General features: G+C 44.0%; 4 protein-coding genes across 4 annotated transcripts; all 4 read left to right on the forward strand.

The window, feature by feature from the left end:
- Positions 1–1,267: 1,267 nt before the first annotated feature.
- LOC142217883 (olfactory receptor 5V1-like) lies at positions 1,268–2,221 on the forward strand. The gene has a single exon (XM_075286206.1). The coding sequence runs from the start codon at positions 1,268–1,270 to the stop codon at positions 2,219–2,221; it is 954 nt and encodes a 317-aa protein (XP_075142307.1).
- Positions 2,222–5,673: 3,452 nt separating this feature from the next.
- Positions 5,674–6,630, forward strand: LOC142217884 (olfactory receptor 1E16-like). The gene has a single exon (XM_075286207.1). The coding sequence runs from the start codon at positions 5,674–5,676 to the stop codon at positions 6,628–6,630; it is 957 nt and encodes a 318-aa protein (XP_075142308.1).
- A 3,791-nt stretch (positions 6,631–10,421) lies between these two features.
- On the forward strand, positions 10,422–11,411 carry LOC142217885 (olfactory receptor 1E1-like). The gene has a single exon (XM_075286208.1). It carries the CDS (start codon positions 10,422–10,424, stop codon positions 11,409–11,411), a length of 990 nt encoding a protein of 329 aa, XP_075142309.1.
- Positions 11,412–20,024: 8,613 nt separating this feature from the next.
- LOC142217886 (olfactory receptor 5V1-like) lies at positions 20,025–20,951 on the forward strand. The gene has a single exon (XM_075286209.1). The coding sequence runs from the start codon at positions 20,025–20,027 to the stop codon at positions 20,949–20,951; it is 927 nt and encodes a 308-aa protein (XP_075142310.1).
- Positions 20,952–25,347: the final 4,396 nt, after the last annotated feature.

The following is a 25,347-nucleotide window of genomic DNA, read 5'->3' on the forward strand; positions in this document are numbered from 1 at the left end:
TCATATTAGGGGAACCATTCCTTCCTGACTCCAAACCTGCTCCTACCCACTTAGAAGTCGAGCCTTAGATATTACATTGTCAGGAATGCTTTCTACAGGACGCCTATTTTTATTGCTTATCCAATAATGTTCAGGAAGGATTTACAAAAATGAGTTTTATTCGTGGTCTCTTGGTGGTCGGTGATCTGTGGTGGTTTCCCGGGACCAACTATAGAAAAAAGAGAAACATTTGACAAAAGGGAATGACAAAAATCATTTGGTAATTCATGATTTTGTGTTCTTCAAGCTGGCTGTGTTGTCTACTTCGATAGCATGTAGTCAGGGCGCGCCTTCATTGGGGCATTGCTTGGTGTAGATATTCGTTGTAGACTCGCACTATGGACAGAAGTTTAGGCTTCTAAAGACACAGATGTCGGGTTACAGTTATTATTGAATTCATATCCACCTGTGGCCTCTCAGTCATCTCCTCTCCATCTAGACCAGGACCATGTAGACTCTTGACTAAGGACCCTTAAACAAGGTCCTTAGTCCTTATACATGGTCCTCTGAAACAGAGACCTTTGTCCTTTGTCAAATTTCCTCTGGTCATAATGTCTTGGTCATGCACATGGATGGGAACAATCTTTGATTTGCGTGAGTTTGCAACGTTCAATTGCTGGAGCACCATTGTTAGGTCGTACACGTAGACCTCATGATGGTAAGATCCAAAATAGCTCCCAGGATTTTGTAATGGAGCTTGTAATTCAGGGATAAATGAAAGAACTCACCATAAAAAGTATTTCCTGGTTTCCAGATATCTGAGATCAAGCATGGTCGTGGTCACCCAACATCACCAAGAAATTCAAGGTAATGTTGGCGGACTGACTGACACTGGGCCTAACAGACCAGCAGACGTTTCCTACATTTCCCTTTCTGACCCCCAGTGGACCCCCAGCTTCATCTGTATTTCGTGTGACCTTCACTGGTTACAAAGTAACAATAAAATCTTCCACTGTAAACAGCCCTGACTATAAATTATCCTGAGACCTCATTATATTATTTATGGATCTGCAGAGCTGAGGTTTGGGGCCTCTCTGGATTTGGCCCCCGGAGAGAACTGATGAGTGTTATAAATAAAAGACGCCATTAGTTGTAATATCAGCGGTTTTATATATCAGGCAAGATCCTGACCCATCGGGTTCCATATTCCATCAACTGATCACTATGTTACATTGTTATCATCTATTTCATTAAGCTGGAAATTTGGGCAAAGAATTACAATGTAATGATGAAGAACCAGACAGCCATCTCCAGCGTTCTTCTCCTGAGTCTATCAGACACTCCGAGGACCATCTACGTCCTCTTCACCATCTTCCTCCTCATCTACCTGATGACCGTCTTGTCCAACTTTCTTATCATCCTTCTAGTTGTTACTTGTGCTCATCTTCATACTCCCATGTATTTCTTTCTAGGAAACTTAGCCTTCTTGGACATGTCCTACTCATCGGTCACTGCCCCGAGGTTGCTCTATGACCTCTCCACCCATCGCTGGTCCATCTCCTTCCCAGACTGTATAGCACAAATTTTCTTTGTCATCTATTTTGGTAGCTCTGAGGTTTTCTTGTTGTCCTCCATGTCTTATGACCGGTATGTCGCCATCTGTCGGCCTCTCTACTATTCTCAGGTCATGTCTTGGGGCACATGTATTCAGATGGCCTCTTTAGTTTGGTTGTCCGGTTTCCTCGCCCCCATCATTTGTACCTTATGTTTGAGAAGGTTGACGTTCTGTGGTCCCAACTTTATCCGCAATTTCTTCTGTGATCTGCCCCATTTGTTCCAGATCTCTTGTACTGACACTTCCATCAATGTTCTAGTCCTAGTAATTGTTGGGGGTGTCCTCGGGACTGGAGCCTTTGTTGCCACTTTTTACCCTTATGTCAAAATTTTTAGGACAGTGATGAAAATTCGCACCAACGATGGAAAACGTAAAGCCTTCTCCACCTGTACGTCTCACCTGACTGTGGTTCTTATATATTACGCATCAGTAACTTTTATCTACTATGTTCCTAACACCAGTAATCTTCTTATGTTAAACCAAGTGGTCACTGTGATCTATACACTGGTCACCCCATTACTGAACCCCTTAATCTACAGCCTGAGGAACAAAGACCTGAAGGCCGCCCTGCAGAGAACCTTCCATAGACACCTGCTGATTCCAGACAATGGGACAAGAAGATCCTGATGACTCCTCCTGAGGACTTGTCATAGACTTACTGTATGGTCAGGGCTATCTTGTAAAATATAAAAGATTTTGTGTCCCATCAATAAATCTCAGTCACCCTTTAGTACAGAACGTTCCTCTCCTTTATGATACTTGGGAGCGGCACCACCATTATAATCCCTATAGACACTGCTGTAATGGAGGGGGAACCGGTCTAAGGGTCATGTAACCTTATACTACACCAAATGGGACATATAGAATGACAGGTCATGATTGGTAGTGTGGTGCTGAGAACTAACGTCAATGGGGGAATTTCGTTTTTCCAAATTAAAGAGGATCTGTCACGTGGAAGCTAAATACCAAGTAGTCGTTCTCTTTGTGCCCCTGATCAATTTGGTGTTTTTCATTTTACAACCCATTCACAAGATACTCCCCATGGAGGATATGTATGTATATATGTATACTGGCTCTAATTCTCCAAGTGGGCGGGAACCTTATGTTTCTGTATGAGAAAATAAAAGGTTCCTGCCCACTTGGAGAATAGAAGAACCATCCTCAAAATGAATCCTCTCCAAAACCCCATAGAGTTTACTTTGTATCTCTGGTTGGTTCCGTTATCAGTTTGGCTTCCCGTATAGTCAATGTGATCTTTCCTTATCTTGTAACTGAACCTTCACCTTTGTACAAGAAGATGTTCTGTGGCTTTCTAATACACTTTGTATAGGACTCCTCTCTAGACCTCTGCTTGAGGATAGATGGATTGTCATGACATTTAAAGGGATGTTCCAGGACTTCGATATTGATGGTCTATCCTTAGGCTCGGTGAATAATATGAGATCTGGAGGAGTCACTGGTCAGACAGAGCGGCCATGGGGCTCGGCTTCTGCCCATTAGTATTAGGCACGGCTCCGTACATGTGGCCACGTCTGATACTTAGAATTCTCACCATTGTGTAACGTTACATTGTGTCCACTCTTATTACTCATTGGGGCTGTAGAATCTCCGGTGATATTGGAGCCTTATTACTAAGAGATATCTATTACTTGGTGCTAGTTAGCTATGAATGGGTTAATATTACGGGTTTATAAGATTTCTGGATAAGGGGTTGAGTTTATTCTTTATTATTAGGGGGTTTATTAATATTCTGGATTTAGGTTCAGCTAAAAAGGAGCCGGAAATCAGAACCAAACATTACACCCCTAAGTTCACCCATCGGCCAGAACGTGACCCGGGTAACTTTGTGTTTTCCTATAACCCCCTGTTCTTCATCCGAATTTTTTTTACTTTGTTTTTTTTACCAATTCTTCTTTGCTATAACTTGGATGACATTTACTTGACGTCTTCTTATTTGGGAATTGTAAATGACGTCTGGTGATTCCAGATCGTGGTAGAATCTTAGAAGATTTATTATTGTAACAAGTTGCGCCCTGACCCGGCCTTCCCTTATCTAGATTGGATTGGTAAGATCTATCCTAGAGGTCACATGAGGAACACAACCATCCATACACTGACCATCAAGTAACAGTGCTCATCACCAAACTAGATTGTGTTGGATTTTTTCAGCCATCTGTGGCTATTATCATTAGTGTCTGGATGTTCCGGCACTTCCAAGGTTCAGACCACAATCCATTCCAACTAATTTTCCAACATGGAAGTGATTCAAGGGCCATAGAATCTGCCGGAGCATCAGCTCAGCGCCGGAGCAGCCGGTATATAACATGGGAGTGCTGGCTATTTTTTGTTTTTTTGTTTGTTGGTGCTGGTTTGGCCCCCATAGCCCACAGACCCCAACCCAGACATGGCAGGGAGTCATGCTGGAGCCCAGGAGAAGTAAGCAACACTGGGTTTTATGTTTGACCACATCCCATGGGCCTCCAATGATTATATTCTGGAGCCTGAAGAGACCTCAGAGTATAACAATTGGGTTCGCCCAATAAATACTCTTGCCGTGGGCTCATGGCTTTACTTACTGATCCCCGCTCATGCTCACAGCCGCCTCCGCTTACCCATCTGCCCTCCAGGGGACCCCAGCAACATGATATGGGATGCATAAGGGGAAGCGGAGGTGGCCGGGGATCAGTAAGTAAAGCCATGGGCCTGGTACCTGGGATTACTCCAGCATCAGATCAGCCCCGGAGCACTGTCTATTACGTAGACAATGTCTCCGCTTTATGATGGGGCCACACTTGGGCTTTCTTTTGTTATTGCCTCGTTCTATGTGGGGTGTGATAATAAAATGATGAGTTTCTTCCTCCATACTGATAGAGCTCCCGGAGCCGTCATGACCACAAACAGCTCACACGGGATCATTAATGGTGATAATTCGGATCCTCCAGTGTGTCCTGCACTGATCATTTACACAATTTGTCTAATATCTTCTAATGTGGCCCCCAGGACAGGATTAAATGGATATTCTCCTTCTTTAGTGTAGGGGGGCCGTAATGTACTGTAGGTTCACATGAAGTCTTGGTGAGATGGAAATCCTGCTCCGTATAGCAACTTCCATCCATTGAGTTCATGGGAATGTCCACCATGGATGAGGTCAGCTGCTATGAAGGATAGATTTATGGTATTGTTATATTTATTCTCCTACACAATTTGTGTTAAATCTGTGACCAACCCTACAAAGATCAGTCTCACCCTTTACTACAATGACATATTATTGTAGGGCCATGACGAGTCTACACCATGTTAGTGCACACAGTCTGGTGGCCGCCATGAGGGCTGGTGTTGGTGCTCATTGACTAGGTGGGTGTAGTTTGTAATTTGTACAGGGTTTGGAGGGTACGGTAGAGAGGTCATACAGTCCAAGTACCCACCTAACCCAGCATTTGGTTCTGGTGAGTTACCCACTTCCCCTGGCCTTCCTTCAATTCTCTTTCCTTGTAGAGTTGTGAGTATAATTTCTCGTGTTCCGCCATATTTGTCCTCATTTCTTCAATTATTATTTATTACTTATTTTACTTATTTCCACTTTTCACCACTGGCGGGTTGGTCGCCTTGCTTAGCCTTATGCATCTTAAAATTACATTTGCTTTTGCAGCCACTGCCTGGCATTGAATGTTCTGGATGGAACCAGCAGACGTTTCCCACATTTCCCTTTCTGACCCCCAGTGGACCCCCAGCTTTATCTGTATTTCGTGTGACCTGCACATTATCAATCTTCACTGGTTACAAAGTAACAATAAAATCTTCCACTGTAAACAGCCCTGACTATAAATTATCCTGAGACCTCATTATATTATTTATGGATCTTCAGAGCTGAGGTTTGGGGCCTCTTTGGATTTGGCCCCCGGAGAGAACTGATGAGTGTTATAAATAAAAGACGCCATTAGTTGTAATATCAGCGGTTTTATATATCAGGCAAGATCCTCACCCATCGGGTTCTCTATTCCATCAACTGATCACTATGTTACATTGTTATCATCTGTTTCATTAAGCTGGAAATTTTGGTAAAGAATCACATTGTAATGATGAAGAACCAGACAGCCATCTCCAGTGTTCTTCTCCTGAGTCTATCAGACACTCCGAGGACCATCTACGTCCTCTTCACCATCTTCCTCCTCATCTACCTGATGACCGTCTTGTCCAACTTTCTTATCATCCTTCTAGTTGTTACTTGTGCTCATCTTCATACTCCCATGTATTTCTTTCTAGGAAACTTAGCCTTCTTGGACATGTCCTACTCATCGGTCACTGCCCCGAGGTTGCTCTATGACCTCTCCACCCATCGCTGGTCCATCTCCTTCCCAGACTGCATTGCACAGATGTTCTTCTTGATGTATTTTGGTAGCTGTGAGGTTTTCTTGTTGTCCTCCATGTCTTATGACCGGTATGTCGCCATCTGTCAGCCCCTCTATTATTCCCAGGTCATGTCTTGGGGCAAATGCACTCAGATTGTGACTTTAGTTTGGTCTTCTGGGCTTATTACCCCCAGCATTTACACCTTAAGTTTAAGAAGGTTGACCTTCTGTGGTCCCAACTTCATCCAGAATTTCTTCTGTGATCTGCCCCATTTATTTCAGATCTCCTGCACTGACACTTCCATCAATGTTCTAGTCCTAATGATTGTCGGGGGTGTTGTCGGCACTGGAGCCTTTGTTATTACTTTTTACCCCTATGTGAAAATTTTTAGGACAGTGATGAAAGTAGGAAGCAGTGATGGAAAACATAAAGCCTTCTCCACCTGTACGTCTCACCTGACTGTGGTTCTTATATTTTATGCTTCAATAACTTTCATCTACTTTGTCCCTAACACCAGTAATCTCCTCGCACTGAATCAAGTGGTCACTGTGATCTATACACTGGTCACCCCATTACTGAACCCCTTAATCTACAGCCTGAGGAACAAAGACCTGAAGGCCGCCCTGCAGAGAACCTTCCATAGACACCTGCTGATTCCAGACAATGGGACAAGACGATGCCGATGACTCCTGCTGAGGATTTGTCATAGACTTACTGTATGCTCAGGACTATCTCGTAGGAACATTTCCGAATTAAGGCCGTATGGTAAAGTATAGAGATTTTGGATGTGTGTCCCATCAATAAATCTCAGTCACACTTTGGAAGACACAGAACGTTCCTTTCTTATGATACTTGGGAGTGACGCCATGATTACAATCTCTACAGACACTGCTGTGCTAGTAATGGAAGGGGAACCGGTCTAAGGGTCGTGTAACCTTATAACACACCAAATAGGACAAGTAGGAAATGATAAATATCTACATATATACTGGCTCTGACTCTCCAAGTGGGTGGGAACCTTATGTTTCTGTATAAGAAAATAAAAGGTTCCCGTCCACTTGGAGAATGGAAGAACCATCCAAAAAGTGAACCCTTGGGCTCGGAGAATAATATGAGGAGGAGTCACTGGTCAGACAGAGCGGCCATGGGGCTCGGCTTCTGCCCATTACTATTAAGCACGGCTCCGTACATGTGGACACATCTGATACTTAGAGTTCTCACCATTGTGTAACGTTACATTGTGTCCACTCGTATTACTCATTGGGGTTGTAGAATCTCCGGTGATGTTGGAGCCTTATTACTAAGAGATATCTATTACTTGGTGCTATTTAGCTATGAAAGGGTTAATATTACGGGTTTATAAGATTTCTGGATAAGGGGTTGAGTTTATTCTTTATTATTAGGGGGTTTATTAATATTCTGGATTTAGGTTCAGCTAAAAAGGAGCCGGAAATCAGAACCAAACGTTACAGCGGAGTCTCTTCGCATCTCGGTCACTTAAGGTCTCGCTTTCTCTTCTATATTGAATAAAATATTTGGGAAATGTCATCCCCATCTGTTCAGTCCGATTCCAGATCATGATGGAGGTTTAGAAGATCTATCAAGGCTCCAGTCGAACAGAGAACCGGCCTCCCCTTATTGGTATTGGATTGGTAAGATCTGGATTAGTAGATTGGTAAGATTTGTACATAAACCCGCAAACAATCTTTATTCCATACAATCGACCATCAGATAACGTTGGGCATTAACAAACTTGATTGTGTTGGATTTTTTGAGCCTTCTGTGTATGGGCTGGTCTGATCGGTGATGGGAGATTTGTGGATTTTTCATAATATTATATTATACATGACATGGTGGCTTTGTCCGGGGGGGTCATTACAATTTATGTCGGTTTTATTATATTTTATCATTTTAAAAAATAAAAGTTTCCGATTTTCTGTGGTCTCCGTAGTCTGACGCCTACAACGTTACTGTACTGATGGCAGAGATGTGTCGGCTCTTTATTTGCAGGGTAACATGTCGTTTTACAGGCACCGATGTTTAGTGTTTGACGTTCTGATCACTTTATATTGTTACTTTCTGGGGAAAGCAAAGTGACAATAATTGCACATTGTGGTATATATGTATATTATGGCGCTCACCATATCGGACACATAACACTATTATTGGATAAGGGGGCTCAGACAGACATGAGGACACCTGACAGTATGGTTGTATCTTTGTGGTTTACATTATGTATAAATGTAAAGGTGTTTATTACATACTATATATATTATACTGTTATCTGTTTATTACATACTATATATACTAGTATATATAGTAGACTGGGCTGATCACCTGGAGGCGCTGCACAGAAAGGGCCACAGCAGACTCTACCTGCTCAGGAGGCTGAGGGCCAGGGGTCCAGGGGACACTTCTTAGGGCCGGGGGTCCAGGGGCCACTTCTTAGGGCCGGGGGTCCAGGGGACACTTCTTAGGGCCGGGGGTCCAGGGGACACTTCTTAGGGCCGGGGGTCCAGGGGACACTTCTTAGGGCCGGGGGTCCAGGGGACACTTCTTAGGGCCTTCTTCAACTCTGTGGTTGCTTCAGCCATCTTTTTCGGTGTGGCCTGCTGAGGGAGCAGTATATCAACCAGGGACAGAAATAGACTTGACAGGCTGATCAGGAGGGCCAGCTCTGTCCTGGGGAGCCCCCTGGACCCAGTACAGGTGGTGGGTGACAGAAGGATACTGTCTGTGGTGACCTCCATGCGGGAGAACAAATCCCACCCCATGTATGGGACCCTGATGGGACTTGGCAGCACTGTAAGCGACCGTCTGCTTCACCCCAAGTGTGAGAAGGAGCTATTGCAGGTCCTTCCTTCCAACCGCGACCAGGCTGTATAATCTACATCAGACCAAGCGCAGACACTCCGCACAGAAAACTAATGATTATGACCATGAAGTCTTCCTTCTTTCTTCTCTGTTCCTTAGCTGCTATGGACTCCTAGTATATCTTCTCTCCTCAGTCTGTGTGTCTACGTCTGTATTATATTACTGTGTATTATCCTGTATCTGTATTACTAGGCTGCTGTAACATGCTGAAATTTCCCCACTGTGGGACTATTAAAGGATTATCTTATCTTATCTTATCTTATACTGTTTTATGTTAAACTGTCTTTCTCTTTTTACAAAGGGATATGAAGAATTCAGGATCCCCATTGCATTGTAGTATAATACATAATATTGCAGAATATGGTACATTATTTCCCTATGGGGACAGTGACAGGGCAGTTAGGAGGCCATTGCCCGTTACCCATTGCCCATTGCCCGGCCTCCTTGCTGCTACGGCATTCTCTCCGAACCTGCGATCCCAAGTTATTTCACAACCAAAAAAAGGTGACCGATATGACCAAAAGATTTAAAAAGGGTTCATTGATCTTTATCCTAAAATTACATTTGCTTTAGCAGTCACTGCCTGGCATTTAATGTTCCCCTATGGAACCAATAGACAGAGGACTTTTACTTCTTATCACTTTCTGATTCCCCAGTCGGACCTCCCAACATTATCTTTATTGTGTCTATAATTGGGGCTGATTGCAGCGTTCCTGCTGCCTGAGGTGAAAACTGAAATGTCTCCCCCCTCCCTATACCTGCCTGTTCCCCTGCCCGGCCACAGTAATTGGAAGTTATAGTCAGAAGGGGGCAGATGGTGATTTCCTGCAGCCGCTCCTGTGTCCTGCCTTTTGGACTGTATCTTAGTGAGAGTGACAACCCGCCTCTTCCACGTTGCGTCTCCCTTCATAGTAATGACTGTGCTCGGCCGCTCCTGGGGTAATAGAAGCTGAAGGGGGAGAAAGAGAGTCCAGATGTGTCTGATCTCTGGTACAGGAGAGGCCGCTTCAGATCCCTTCCTGATAGAAAGCGGCAGCTCTGGAGTCTATCAGACATAGAGTGTGAGCTGGGCTGTAGCAGTCGCTCACACAGGAGCGGAAACATCAGATCCCTCCTTGCATCCATGACCACACTTTACAATTTGCTGGGGAGTGGGCAGGGTTAGGTAGCTGCTTGGATACAGCGGGAGAGATAAGTAGATCACCGCCTGCAAAGTGGAGGCAGCAGTGCCGCTTCCTTAAGAACTCTACAATCTGCCGCCTGAGGCAAGACGCTCACCTCTCCTCATGACCCTATCTAGAATAACATGTGAACTGTGGCACAGACCTGAACATTTAGAACCTTCACTGGTTAAAATGAAACGTTAAAATCTTTCACTATAAACAGCCGTGAGAGTCGAGAGACCTCATTAGATTATTTATGGATTTGCAGAGCTGAGGTTTGGGGCTCTGCAGATTTGGCCCCCGGAGAGAACTGATGAGTTTCATAATTAAAAGACGCCATTAGATGTAATATCAGCGGGTTTATATATCAGGCAAGATCCTCACCCATCGATTTGTATTTTCCATCAAAATTTTGCATTGTTGCCATTTGTTTGATTAGTATGGAAATTCTGACAAAGAATTACAATGTAATGATCAAGAACCAAACCAGCATCTCCAGCGTTCTTCTCATGAGTCTATCAGACACTCCGAGGACCATCTACATCCTCTTCACCATCTTCCTCCTCATCTACCTGATGACCATCTTGTCCAATCTTCTTATCATCCTTCTAGTTGTTACTTGTGCTCATCTTCATACTCCCATGTATTTCTTTCTAGGAAACTTAGCCTTCTTGGACATGTCCTACTCATCGGTCACTGCCCCGAGGTTGCTCTATGACCTCTCCAACCATCGCTGGTCCATCTCCTTCCCAGACTGCATTGCACAGATGTTCTTTTTGATGTATTTTTGTAGCTCTGAGGTTTTCTTGTTGTCCTCCATGTCTTATGACCGGTATGTCGCCATCTGTCGACCTCTCTGTTATTCCCAGATCATGTCTCCGGGCGCGTGCACTCAGATTGTGACTTTAGTTTGGTCTTGTGCTTTCATTAACCCCATAATTTTTACCTTATATTTAAGAAGGTTGACGTTCTGTGGTCCCAACTTCATCAGCAATTTCTTCTGTGATCTTCCCCATTTGCTCCAGATCTCCTGCACTGACACTTCCATCAATGTTCTAGTCCTAATGAGTGTCGGGGGTGTTACTGCCATTGTAGCCTTTGTTATTACTTTTTACCCTTATGTGAAAATTTTTAGGACAGCGATGAAAGTAGGAAGCAGTGATGGAAAACGTAAAGCCTTCTCCACCTGTACGTCTCACCTGACTGTGGTTCTTATATATTATGCATCAGTAACCTTCATCTACCTTGTCCCTAACACCAGTAATCTCCTCGCACTGAATCAAGTGGTCACTGTGATCTATACACTGGTCACCCCATTACTGAACCCCTTAATCTACAGCCTGAGGAACAAAGACCTGAAGGCCGCCCTGCAGAGAACCTTCCATAGACACCTGCTGGTTCCAGACAATGGGACAAGGAGATGCCGATGACTCCTGCTGAGGATTTGTCATAGACTTACTGTATGCTCAGGACTATCTTGTAGGAACATTTCTTAAAGTCAAATATATGTTGTTATGTAATTGTCTGTTGAGCAATTTTCCAGTAGATTCTGCTGAAACCAGGAAGGAAGAGATTGACACAGACAGTGAGTAGTAATCTAGTCCCAGCCCCTGTCCCTGCCTACTTGTCTCAGCTACCCTAAGCAGTAGAGGACAACTGGGCGACAGTCCCTTCTCTGAATAAGTGTGTACACAGGACAGGACAAAACAACACAGAAGCAGAGTCAGCAAGTCAAAGTCAAACCAGAGAGACAAAACAACCAAATCGCAATCCAAAAGAGCAGTAACAAGGGAAGCCAAAGGTCGGAAGTCAGTAAATGCAACACAATAGCAAAGAGAAGCGCAGAGTCTCAGTAGCCGGCAAACATGTGTGGGCAGGAGGTCCAGGACCCGTCCAAGACTTGTTTAGCAGATAGGATGTCCGTCACACAGGTAGGGCTAAGATTAGAGGAGCAGAGGGAAACAAAGGTGAAGGAGATGGGAGTGGTGGACAATCCATTACAGGGATGAGAGAATAGAACAGTGTTCAGACAAAACAACAAAGGAATGATAACTAATGTATGTCAATCAATTGTATTTCCTGGTGGTTACACCCTGTCAAGAAGGCTATAAACAAACAAGGCAGCCCCCACCCCTATATGGGACTGCTGGTGAGCTCTGCACCTACTTGTTGGCCTCTGTTATTCCCCCGTTGCGACCCCCTTCACCTACAACACGTGACGTGATCCCCCGTGTAACAGAGCACCTGTGCTGGTCTGCCATTACATACCTGGTGGAGAAACGCGAGGACCACAACAACACCCCAGCCATGGACACCGATACACAGACCAGGACCCAGGAGACCGCGCTAAGTAACCCATTGTCTCCTGAGCTCTGGTCGCCGTTCTGTGGTGGGACGTGGAGATTATATTGTGTTCTCGGTGAATGATCTTCTCTCTCGTCCTCTTCTCCTGTATTATATGTGCTTACAGTGTCTTCAGGTGTATAAATGCAGGAATGTGTGAGGGGCTGAGATAAGCTGAGCCCGGCCGGGTCTGTCCGTCCACCCCTGAGTCATGCGGAAAGTCTGAGACGGCCGTCTGGCTTGTCCGGAAGTTTGTCTTGGAGGCCTAGGACTGGTGGGGACAGATTGATGGACCTGTCCTGGAGGAGGAGAAGTGGTAGTGTATAAAGCTGTCCAGCGCCAGAGGTCAGGTAACATTATATGATGTCTCATGAGTCTATACATATACAACTGATGTATAAGTGAGCCGTGTCAGTGAATGTATGGCACAGGACCTGGACGCCTTAGAGTTACGCAGAAAGTCTGGGTATTCTGCTGATCGGCTCGTCCTGATTCCCAGAGGCCTCTGACTCCCTGCTGAAAGGGCAAAACAGCCTCATCTTGTGGAGATTGAGAAGTTTATACATTGTCATTCTGTCCTGCCTGTCCCACATGTACAGTCCTATGAAAAAGTTTGGGCACCCCTATTAATCTTAATCATTTTTTGTTCTAAATATTTTGGTGTTTGCAACAGCCATTTCAGTTTGATATATCTAATAACTGATGGACACAGTAATATTTCAGGATTGAAATGAGGTTTATTGTACTAACAGAAAATGTGCAATATGCATTACACCAAAATTTGACCGGTGCGAAAGTATGGGCACCCTTATCATTTTATTGATTTGAATTCCCCTAACTACTTTTTACTGACTTACTGAAGCACAAAATTGGTTTTGTAACCTCAGTGAGCTTTGAACTTCATAGCCAGATGTATCCAATCATAAGAAAAGGTATTTAAGGTGGCCAATTGCAAGTTGTTCTCCTATTTGAATCTCCTCTGAAGAGTGGCATCATGGGCTACTCAAAACAACTCTCAAATGATCTGAAAACAAAGATTGTTCAACATAGTTGTTCAGGGGAAGGATACAAAACGTTGTCTCAGAGATTTAACCTGTCAGTTTCCACTGTGAGGAACATAGTAAGGAAATGGAAGACCACAGGGACAGTTCTTGTTAAGCCCAGAAGTGGCAGGCCAAGAAAAATATCAGAAAGGCAGAGAAGAAGAATGGTGAGAAGAGTCAAGGACAATCCACAGACCACCTCCAAAGAGCTGCAGCATCATCTTGCTGCAGATGGTGTCACTGTGCATCGGCCAACTATACAGCGCACTTTGCACAAATAGAAGCTGTATGGGAGAGTGATGAGAAAGAAGCCGTTTCTGCACGTACGCCACAAATAGAGTTGCCTGAGGTATGAAAAAGCACATTTGGACAAGGCAGCTTCATTTTGGAAACAAAGATTGAGTTGTTTGGTTATAAAAAAAAGGCGTTATGCATGGCGTCCAAAAAGAAACAGCATTCCAAGAAAAACACATGCTACCCACTGTAAAATTTGGTGGAGGTTCCATCATGCTTTGGGGCTGTGTGGCCAATGCCGGCCCCGGGAATCTTGTTAAAGTTGAGGGTCGCATGGATTCCACTCAGTATCAGCAGATTCTTCAGAATAATGTTCAAGAATCAGTGACGAAGTTGAAGTTACGCCGGGGATGGATATTTCAGCAAGACAATGATCCAAAACACCGCTCCAAATCCTCAGGCATTCATGCAGAGGAACAATTACAATGTTCTGGAATGGCCATCCCAGTCCCCAGACCTGAATATCATTGAACATCTGTGGGATGATTTGAAGCGGGCTGTCCATGCTCGGCGACCATCTAACTTAACTGAACTTGAATTGTTTGTCCAAAATCCCTTTATCCAGGATCCAGGAACTGATTAAAAGCTACAGGAAGCGACTAGAGGCTGTTATCTTTGCAAAAGGAGGATCTACTAAATATTAATGTCACTTTTCTGTTGAGGTGCCCATACTTTTGCACCGGTCAAATTTTGGTTTAATGCATATTGCACATTTTCTGTTAGTACAATAAACCTCATTTCAATCCTGAAATATTACTGTGTCCATCAGTTATTAGATATATCAAACTGAAATGGCTGTTATAAACACCAAAATATTTAGAACTAAAAATTATTAAGATTAATAGGGGTGCCCAAACTTTTTCATAGGACTGTATATAAATTATGACATAGCTTTAGAGCGGCTTCTTGTCATATTTTAGTTCTCACTGCTGCATTTAGTTGCTTTCTGTGCCATAGACAGAACATAGAGGGGTTCAGTGGGTTCCCAGCGAGGATCTCCAGGGGGGACATGTGAGTTACTCTGTATAGGCTAGGCTATATTGTAGCATTGCCTCCAGTGGGTAGTGTTAGTTACTTTGTATAGGCTAGGCTATATTGTAGCATTGCCTCCAGTGGGTAGTGTTAGTTACTTTGTATAGGCTAGGCTATATTGTAGCATTGCCTCCAGTGGGTAGTGTTAGTTACTTTGTATAGGCTAGGCTATACTATTACACTGCCTCCAGTGGGGAGCGCTGCCTCGGACTTGTGCCCACTAATTCACCAGATTCACCGGCACTTGAGCAGTGAATTACCAGGAGCTGTCCACAAGATGGGGCTACACAGAGCAAACGGCCTCCCAAAAAGGAACCAGAAAAATGGGCTCTGTGATAGATATTGTGCAATGTGTAAAGGGAACAGAAGCAACTAAAAGACTGCAGACAGAGGTTAAAGAAATTGGGGGAAGGAGCAAATGAGAGATTGGATGAACAAACATGGCAGACATCCCTCACTAACTGTAAGGGCTGGTTAGAAGTCCAGGCCACAATGTGATATGACGTAGTCCGGGCAATGACAACGACTGCACATAAGGATGAAGGCACTGATAAAGAGGTTGTGGATGAGGTGTGGGATGAAATGAAGTTGCCAGCAAATAAGATAACCCTTCCTGATGTTAAGACTGTAAATCCTCACAAGCCATTCCCCCCCCACACACACACACACACACACACACTGCACCGCCTCCATATAACATCCTGGGAGGGAGGACATGTCCTAAATGTGGTCAACAACATCCAGATTGGAGGGAGAAATGCGCAGCCTGTGGGGGCCCCATACCAAACCTACATGTGGGATTATAAGGACAATAAGGACCATGCGGCAGTGAGAGCAGGGCAGGTAGAGATATATGATTGTAGTGTATATCAGCCATGGACCCCTGGGGAACTGCTGGCAATGGGCCCACTTTACCAGACCCCCCACATTGCACCTCCGTACATTGGAAAGTATCCAGAAGATGTATCACGCCACCTGGGGAGACCTAGAAAGTCTCCTAGAGACCAAAGGGGGGAAGTATTTAAGAAACAGATAATGGCAAAGGCACCGGGCGCAGTCCCTGCAGACAAAACTACAGACCAGTCTGGTATAGGATCCATAGCTGCTATCAAACCTGCGGTGTCAGAACAACCGGACAACCAAACCGACTATTATATAACCCAGACCCAAGACTCTAAGCCGAAAGTGGCAACTGTGACGCGGCCTTAGGACAGCTCTGGCTTCACTATGAGGCACCAGACAGTAAGGACATGAGACATGTACAACACACATTCATGTCTGGAGTAAAGGCGTCCATACAGGATACTGTCCAGAAGGCTCGGCCCAATGGTGGACCTGCCAGTTCCCTGATCTAGTGGCCATAGCGAAGGGAGCTGAGCCAAGAATTACTGTACAGACTAAGAAAAGCCTGTAATGGTTAATGAACCTTTCAGACCAAGGGGGTAAAAACAGAAAGAGATAGGCCCCACATGATAAGAGTAAGGTAGAATTTTGGAATTGTGGAGAGAAGGGACACTATTCAGCCACGTGTCCCCCCAAACAAAGGTCAGGGCCCAGGCCTCCCAATGAAGTGACGGCAACCCTATGAAACTGTAATGTCCTGGTACTGCTAGTCCAATTCCCTCTAATCGTCCTTGCAGACCGAGATGATATGGACATTTGCACATAAGGTAAAAAGATTCCTCCCCCGTCATTCCTTCTATATTTCACCAGAGCATGCGCCATCTTGTGGATGTTTTTGTGAACTACACCTGCCTATACTTTGTCATTGTAATTTGAGCTGGCACTGTAAAGGGAGTGTCCAATATAATTAGGTGACCTCTAGGACCACTCAAGGGAGCTTGGCTGGCCTGGAGGCGGAGCTGAGTGACCGCCCTCTCTAGAGAGGGGGTTGGGGACTTTTTGGTCTTTGGTCTTGGGTCTGGAGCTGAGGACATGGGAAGCTGTAAAAATGGCAGCTAAGTCTCCGGGAAATTGTAACAGAGACGTCTTTTCCTCTGTACCTAAGATTCTTCTCGTAGAATACTTTCTTCTGAATCTCCAAGCAGAGATGCCTTTTCCTCTGCCTCCAAGATGTTCCTCAGGGAGTGATTTCCCCTGAAGCTCCACGTCTCTACGAGTAGGCCGTCCTGTTATCCATACATCTGGGAACTCCACACGTATTTCTCTATTCAAGTAAGTCTTTGGGACAAATCTATATTTAAGGAGCCCATAGCTAGTTCGACGGAAATTGAGGGTCCCCCACCGTCGATAACTTGTATCTCCTCTTCTATATACGTGTACCCAGCTTTGTTGAGGTCTAACCCCCTGGATACAGGCCATCCTTACAAGTATATACAAGTTTAACTTCCCAAGCTACTACGAGTTAACCAAGCCCAAGGTATTCTTGCTCAAAGCTCCATCACCTGATTAAGTGGACACTGTCTATAAAGATCGCTGTATTGTATGTGAAGAATTCCTCCATATGTACATTTGTATTACTTTGTCCTGCTAGTAAAAAGAGCAACGATTACCCCCGAAGCCTGGTTGTCTATTGTCATTGTCAGATATCAGAGTGGGGGCGGGTAATCGGGGACATCAAAAAGGGAGATTTTGTGCACATTTGGGACCCAGGGACCCCCCTGAAAGGCACCCACATCAGATATATTACTGTGATACCAGCACTGGCCCCTCCTGAGTGTTGCAAAACTACTTAGGCCGCACATCACTCTTGTATTGTTCTATATCCAGATTGCCATTGGATTTAGAAGAGGAGGGGGAGTCAGATGAAGCAGGTGACACTGATCAGAGTGGTGTAGATGATGATGGCTGTGACCCAATGGTGGCAGAGACAAGAGGGCAATCAAATGTCTATGAAATACCATTAACAACTGATGCTGAGTATTTTGTAGATCACTACAGAGGGTGGAAGGAGGACCAAGGACGCTTTGTCACCGGGTATGCAGTAATCCAAGATGGCAGGGTAGTTGTACAGACACTACTCCTATCCTGCACATCAGCCCAGGACGCAGAGGTGAAGGCTCTCATTGATGCAGATACTTTGGGTAAAGGACTAAGAATTGACTATTACACATATTCCAGATGCCTTCGGGGTCGCACATGACTTTGGTGTTATCTGGAAAGTAACGGGGGTTTTGACTTCATCGGGTAAACCAATTAAGAATTCAGAGTCAGTGAAAAGCCTTTTACAGGTCCTTGCGCTACCCAAGGAGGAGCCATAATGAAAGTGCCAGCCCATGAGAAGAATGATAACCCACAAGCTGGGGGAAATGCTCAAGCAAATCTGCAAGACGTCATTGTCTTTACCGACTTGGCCAGATCTATCTCTCTTTCAGGAACTGCAGGCTCAGGTAACACCTCAAGACAGCAAGGTATGGATGGAGGTCGGAGCCATAGAAGCAGGAGGACTCTGGCAGGTAAATGGCACAACCTGTCTGCCTCGGAGCCTGTACCCTATGATAGCTGATTTTGCACATGGCCCCACTCACCTGTCTGAAGGAGCTATGAGCGCACTGGTATTGAGACATTGGTTTGCCCCTGGAATTCAAGCCTTCTTTGACAAATATGTTCAGGGTTGTCTTACATGTGCCAGACATAACCTGGGAGGGTTGTAAAAAACCCCTAGGAAACATACTCCTAAACCCTTGTACTCGTGCCAAAGAGTGCAGGTGGATTACATACAGCTACCCAAGGTGGGAAGACATGAGTGTGTCCTTGTAGCCATCAATCTGTTCTCTGGATGGCGAGAGGCTTGGCCAGTGACCAGGGCTACAGCCAAAAATTTCCATACCCCATACCACCCACAAAGAAGGGGGAAGGTGGAGAGACTTAATGGGACCATTAGGTAAAGCTGCAGAAGTACTTGGATGTCATGGACTGAGTAGAAGCCTTACGGGTGGTGTTGTATGCCTTGTGTGCCGATAAGATAAGCCACGTGCCAAGTAGCCAGAGTTACTAGGTAAGTGGTGAAGAACACAGAATTGTATAACTCACCCACAACCATTTGATACGTATATTAATGAGTTGTATTTCTTGGTGGTTACACCCTGTCAGAAAGGGGATAAATAAACAAGACAGCCCGCTCTGTTTTGGGAATGCTGATGAGCTCTGCGCCTACTTGTCCTCTGTTACTCCCCCGTTGCGGCGCCATTTACCTACAACACGTGACCCGATCCCCGGTGTGACAGACCCCCTGAGCGGTTATTATTGGGTTTATTATGTGAATATATGGGGGCACTTTAGGACACTGCAGACTGAAGCTTCTACGTCTAAGGGGAAGAATTTAGGGACAAGTTTAGAGACATTACATTGACTTTCTCCATTGAGAAGAGATTTGCTATAATATAGTCAACGCTAAGTTTAGGAGGGGGAAGTAAAGTTCCCGTTCTGGTGAATTGGGAGAACGACCTCTCCATAGACGCCTTCCACAAATGGCTGGTTAGAATGGAGTAACTGGATAGACAGGGAACTGAACCCAAAGAGACTTCACCAAACTTATCAGACTGAGTCTGGCACAGATTGTACAGGGTTTCCACAAATTTGGATATTTTTGATGGTGTTACCAATGGTTACTTTGTTATTAGGCAAGAAGGGTAAAAAAGTCATTAAAAATCAAAATGATCCAATTCAGAGAATCTTTTCTATATTGAAGATGGAGACCTCTCTTCTTCACATGTCCATTGGATCCCTTGTTACTTTGCTCATGTTTTTGGGAAGGAATATATTTAGTGACTGTAGACCCAACGAGGCAATGCAAGTGTAATATTATAGAGTAGACCTAGTAGAGTATAGTGCAGACCAGGACATGGAGCGACCCAACGGGACCTACCCGGGCACGTCACGCAATGCTGAGACTTACACAGACTTGATAGCTGAGATCCGTATCTCCTCACCATCGTCTTCAGTATTCTCTTCATTCAGGATATGTAATGACCAGGAGCAGATAGGCCATATGTACAATGTCTACGTTTGCATTGTGGTCCATTAGGTAAGAGAGCCGTGTCCACCCCTGAAAATATTGGCCTGTACATTCTGGATCTTCACTGGTTAAAATCAAACTAGAAAATCTCTAACAGTAACCAGCCATGGAATGATCTGTCCTGAGACCTTATTACATGATTGTGTCTATGAGCAGAGGTTTGGGCTTCGGTGGCTTCTGCTCCTTGGAGGATCGATTAGCTCTACAATAAAGGACACCCTGACTGTAGGATCAGCAGTCTTATATGTCTCCTCCGTGTTTCTGTTTGCCGTTGATTTATCCGAATGCTTCAATGTTTCCATCAGTTTTATATATTTGGAAAATTTGTGAAGACTCGCTCTTCAGTGATGAAGATGAAGAACCAAACAAGCATTTCCAGCGTTCTTCTCCTGAGTCTATCAGACACTCCGAGGACCATCTACGTCCTCTTCACCATCTTCCTCCTCATCTACCTGATGACCTTCTTGTCCAACTTTCTTATCATCCTTCTAGTTGTTACTTGTGCTCATCTTCATACTCCCATGTATTTCTTTCTAGGAAACTTAGCCTTCTTGGACATGTCCTACTCATCGGTCACTGCCCCGAGGTTGCTCTATGACCTCTCCACCCAGCACTGGTCCATGTCTCTCCCAGACTGTATAGCACAGATTTTCTTTGTGGTCTATTTTGGTAGCTCTGAGGTTTACTTGTTGTCCTCCATGTCTTATGACCGGTATGTCGCCATCTGCCATCCCCTTCACTACTCTAAGATCATGTCATGGAGAACATGCACTCAGATGGTGTCTTTGGTTTGGTCTTCCGGTTTCCTCGCCCCCATCGTTTTTACCTTATGTTTGAGAAGGTTGACGTTCTGTGGTCCCAACTTCATCCACAATTTCTTCTGTGATCTGCCCCATTTGTTCCAGATCTCCTGTACTGACACTTCCATCAATGTCCTACTTGTAGTAACCGTAGGGGGTGTCCTCGGCATGGCCGCCCTTGTTACCACGTTTTACTCCTATGTCAAAATTTTTAGGACAGTGCTCAAAATTCGCACCAGACATGGAAAACGTAAAGCCTTCTCCACCTGCACGTCTCACCTGACTGTGGTCTTCATCTATTACACATCAATAACTTTTATCTATTTTGTTCCCAACACCAGTAATCTTTTTGTCTTGAACCAAGTGGTCACTGTGATCTATACACTGGTCACCCCATTACTGAACCCCTTAATCTACAGCCTGAGGAACAAAGACCTGAAGGCCGCCCTGCAGAGAACCTTCCATAGACAGCTATTGTAGTGTTTCTTAAATTCAAAGGTAATACACGCAGGGTACAGGCTGGAGGATTTAGGGTGTACATGTACCATACATGACGCTCAATTGTATGGCAGGCATATGAATGGGGGGGTCTGGTTTAGGTCCCATCTCTCTACCTAATGATCGTTTGGGATTGGCGCCATGCTCGCCCTCGGCAGGGGCGTTATAGTGTCAGCCATGGATGAACAATTGGCCTAGGGGTTCACATAGTTTTCTCTCCCAATAAAGATACGAAGGCGGAAGCTACAAACCACTGCCGGGCCCTCATGTCCTGACTGGAGGTCTTGTGTTCACAATTAAAGGGGGGGGGGGCACTTATTTTTTCTTTTCTATTACTCTTTTATTTTTTCTATTGCTTCCGTGTCCTATTGTATTATAGATACTCAATGCAAAAAATCAGACTACAGATGAAGTAGGTGAAGGGCTGGAGGTGACAGACAGCAGCAGCAGCAGGTTACTCTGAATAAACTCTTTATGTTCTGCAGCTTTGGACTCTCCGCTCTTTCCTTACCTTTCACTATGTAATATACAAATGACATTCATCTTATTGTGCTGCTCTCTACACATCACACATATTGGTTGTAGGTACGCCGAGAGAGAACTGTGCAGGTACGAAGAGCTGCACAGTTCTCCTCATGGTCGAGCACTTTATGAGCGACCCCTGGAAGTCCCATAGAAATGAATGGAGGGGCAGCAAGTCTGCATGACCATCACTCTGCTCAGGGGGTACAAGGGACCTATTCACAACAAATCTCCTGCATAAATAAAGGGAATAGCAGAGGCTATGAGTACAGAGAGGGGAGCCTTGTATTTACTTGTGTCTATGCAGAATAAGGGAGAAACATAAGTCAAGATCTGATATGAAGTAACAGAGTAAAATCTCCTTTGTGATTCCAAGCAGTGCTCAGACTCGATCCTCATTCATAGCCTTGCTTCCAATAGAACGTCCACCATGTCTGAATCCTTGTGTGAGGGATCTGACAAGATCTGATTTTCTGTCATTTTTTGCAAGAACGATTTCAACTTATTGTTCTATAGGAAATTATTGATGTTGTCCACAAGTGTCAGTAATGGTGCAGTCCTAGTGCGGGACGCCGGCGGCTGCGCTGTGTCATATAGAGCCCAGGCTTTCTCACCACATTTTGCCTTGTCCTCCAGCCCGTCACCTCTCACGTGTCTTCTTGGTTTGGTCCATTAAGTAGCACATGATGGATGTCGGTGATCTCCAACCTGAAGCTCTCTTAGGTCATGATACACAGAATCCTGGAAACATCGCACGATTATTAGGGAAATGGCTGCCATTGTATTCGCGGCGTGGGCTCCTGTACACGACATTATTCTAGTAGACTTCCTGATCAGTGTATATTATACTAGCTGGACATCTAAGTCATGGGGTGTTGGTGCCCATGTCATATGGGTGACGGTCAGCGATCGCTTCGCTTCTTATCTATTATCTGTTACTTACTCGCCTCTCTTATTATCTTTCCATTTATTACAATCACTGTTATTGCTGGTGTCAGCCATCTTTGTTCTGACTATTCTAAGAGCCCGCCATAAAACAATTGCTTTTCTTTGTCTCCTCTCTCCTGCTTGTATGACTGTATCTGATTGTATCTGATTGTTTGTGATTGTATCTGATTGTTTCTAATTGTTTCTGATTGTGTCTGACTGTATCTGATTGTTTCTGATTCTTGCTAATTGTTTCTGATTGTTTCTAATTGTTTCTTATTTTTTTCTGATTGTGTCTGACTGTCTGTTTCTGATTATTTCTGATTGTTTCTGATTCTTGCTAATTGTTTCTGATTGTTTCTAATTGTTTCAGATTTTTTCTGATTGTTTCTGATTGTTTCTGATGGTTTCTGATTGTTTCTGATTGTTTCTAAAAAAATTTATTGTTTCTGATTGTGTCTGATTGTTTCTGTTTGTGTCTGATTGTTTCTGATTGTGTCTGATTGTTTCTGGTTGTGTCTGATTGTTTCTGATTGATTCTGATTGTCTGATTGTTCCTGATTGTTCCTGATTGTATCTGATTGTTTCTGATTGTGTCCGACTGTATCTGATTGTTTCTGATTCTTGCTAATTGTTTCTAATTGTTTCAGATTTTTTTCTCTGATGGTTTCTGATTGTTTCTAATTGTTTCTGATTGTTTATAATTGTTTTTTTATTGTTTCTGATTGTTTCTGATTGTTTCTAATTGTTTCTGATTGTGTCTGATTGTTTCTGATTGTTTCTAATTGTTTCTGATTGTGTCTGATTGTTCCTGATTTTTTAATAAAAATTAAAATTTCTACCCCTTACACAAACATATAAAACCTTTACACTCAATTAAACAACATAGCGCCCCCCTCCCCCCTCCAGTGTCATCTATAAGTAGGTCACAGACTAATGAGTAACATTGGTTACAGTTACACAACTATCTATTGTAGTCGCTGTTTGGTAACAATGTTTCCAGTTTTACCTTCGGGTGCAGACCTGTATATGAAACGTTTTGGGGTTACCCCCTCTAGAGCAAGCAACGTACAACTGTCCATGTGAGACACACAGGCTCTCCAAATTACTGCCGGCCACTTTAAGTGATTGAGCTTATGCTTTGTTTATAGTCACAGTAGATGTATTGGTTACAGTTACACAACTATCTGGTGTACTCGCTGTTTGGTAACAATGTTTCCGCTTTTACCTTCAGGTGATTTCCTGTATATGAAGCGATTTTGGGGTTACTGTTACGTTTGGGTCTATGCCCAGACTCAGAATCCGGACTGCAGACTGCACCGCTAAGGGAACAGGGGTCGGTGACTTTCCCTGACACTACGGCGGCTAGCTAGGCCCTGCCTGCAGGTGGTGGTCCGCTGTACACAAGCTAGCCTTGGCCCCGACAACTCCTGGCTCTCTAACACGAAGACCTAGCCGACAGATAGGGCGAGAGCTAAAAGAGAGTGAGGGACTGGGGGTACTAAGGTGGTCGCCCCTACAGAAACCAAGGTGCAGCTGCAGACAACACAGGATGGGATGTGCCTACCATAAGGTCCTACCATTTTGCTGGTATATAACAAGGCAGCTCCGGCTACTTTTTGTTTTTTTCTCCATTCCTTGCTCATAGACAAATCTTTTAAAGCCCCAGAAGAAGCCCCTTAGGCTGAGGCCGCCCCTAGCAAGGCTTCTGACCCTGCGAGGTCTGGAGTTTAGGTCAGGGCAGGAATTGGCCTTAGAGGTGATAAAGATGACGACATTGTTTCATAATTTTTATTATTTTTATTAGGTTTTAAAAAACCAAAACTTTTATAATCCGGAGAATTCACCAAAGTTTTATATTTTCTAGACGAAGCCTCGTTTATAGGATGTTTTAGGAGCTACAACGTTACATTGTAATAATAAAGAGAAATCTCAATATGAAATTATAATGAATCTGCTGAGAATTAATCAGAAACGTCTTGTAACATCACGGCAGGTCTCCCGAGGAGCCGCAGAGTCGCTCTGATCCCTTACCATGACACCTCCGGAGACTTCCTCAGGACTAGAGACATCATCTATTTCACCTCTCAACTTCTCACTATCCGAAAATCCAAAACCATTCTCTGATACTTTTCTCTCCATCTTTAGTCCCAGAATGCAAAGACCTTAGTGCTGCAAACCCGACCACTTACCTGGATACAAAATAACCAAATCCATAAGAAAGTAATGACCCAATCTAACAATGGCCCAATCTAACAATGGCCCAATCTAATAATGACACAATCTGATAATGGCCCAATCTAATAATGGCCCAATCTAATAATGGCCCAATCTAATAATGACCCAATCTCATAATGACCCAATCTAATAATGACCCAATCTGATAATGACCCAATCTAATAATGACCCAATCTAATAATGACCCAATCTAATAACGACCCAATCTAATAATGGACCAATCTGATAATGACCCAATCTAATAATGACCCAATCTGAAAATGACCCAATCTAATAATGACCCAATCTAATAATGACCCAATCTAATAATGACCCAATCTAATAATGGACCAATCTAATAATGACCCAATCTAATAATGACCCAATCTAATAATGACCCAATCTAATAATGACCCAATCTAATAATGGACCAATCTAATAATGACCCAATCTAATAATGACCCAATCTAATAATGGCCCAATCTAATAATGACCCAATCTCATAATGACCCAATCTAATAATGACCCAATCTCATAATGACCCAATCTAATAATGACCCAATCTGATAATGACCCAATCTAATAATGACCCAATCTAATAATGACCCAATCTAATAATGACCCAATCTAATAATGACCCAATCTAATAATGGACCAATCTAATAATGACCCAATCTAACAATGGCCCAATCTAATAATGGCCCAATCTGAT

Source organism: Leptodactylus fuscus, chromosome 9, assembly GCF_031893055.1.
Source record: "Leptodactylus fuscus isolate aLepFus1 chromosome 9, aLepFus1.hap2, whole genome shotgun sequence".
Lineage (NCBI taxonomy): Eukaryota > Metazoa > Chordata > Amphibia > Anura > Leptodactylidae > Leptodactylus > Leptodactylus fuscus.

Coding starts and splice junctions, on each gene's coding strand:
- LOC142217883 (XM_075286206.1), top strand. CDS start 1,268: ATGAAGAACCAGACAGCCATCTCCAGCGTTCTTCTCCTGAGTCTATCA.
- LOC142217885 (XM_075286208.1), top strand. CDS start 10,422: ATGGAAATTCTGACAAAGAATTACAATGTAATGATCAAGAACCAAACC.
- LOC142217884 (XM_075286207.1), top strand. CDS start 5,674: ATGAAGAACCAGACAGCCATCTCCAGTGTTCTTCTCCTGAGTCTATCA.
- LOC142217886 (XM_075286209.1), top strand. CDS start 20,025: ATGAAGAACCAAACAAGCATTTCCAGCGTTCTTCTCCTGAGTCTATCA.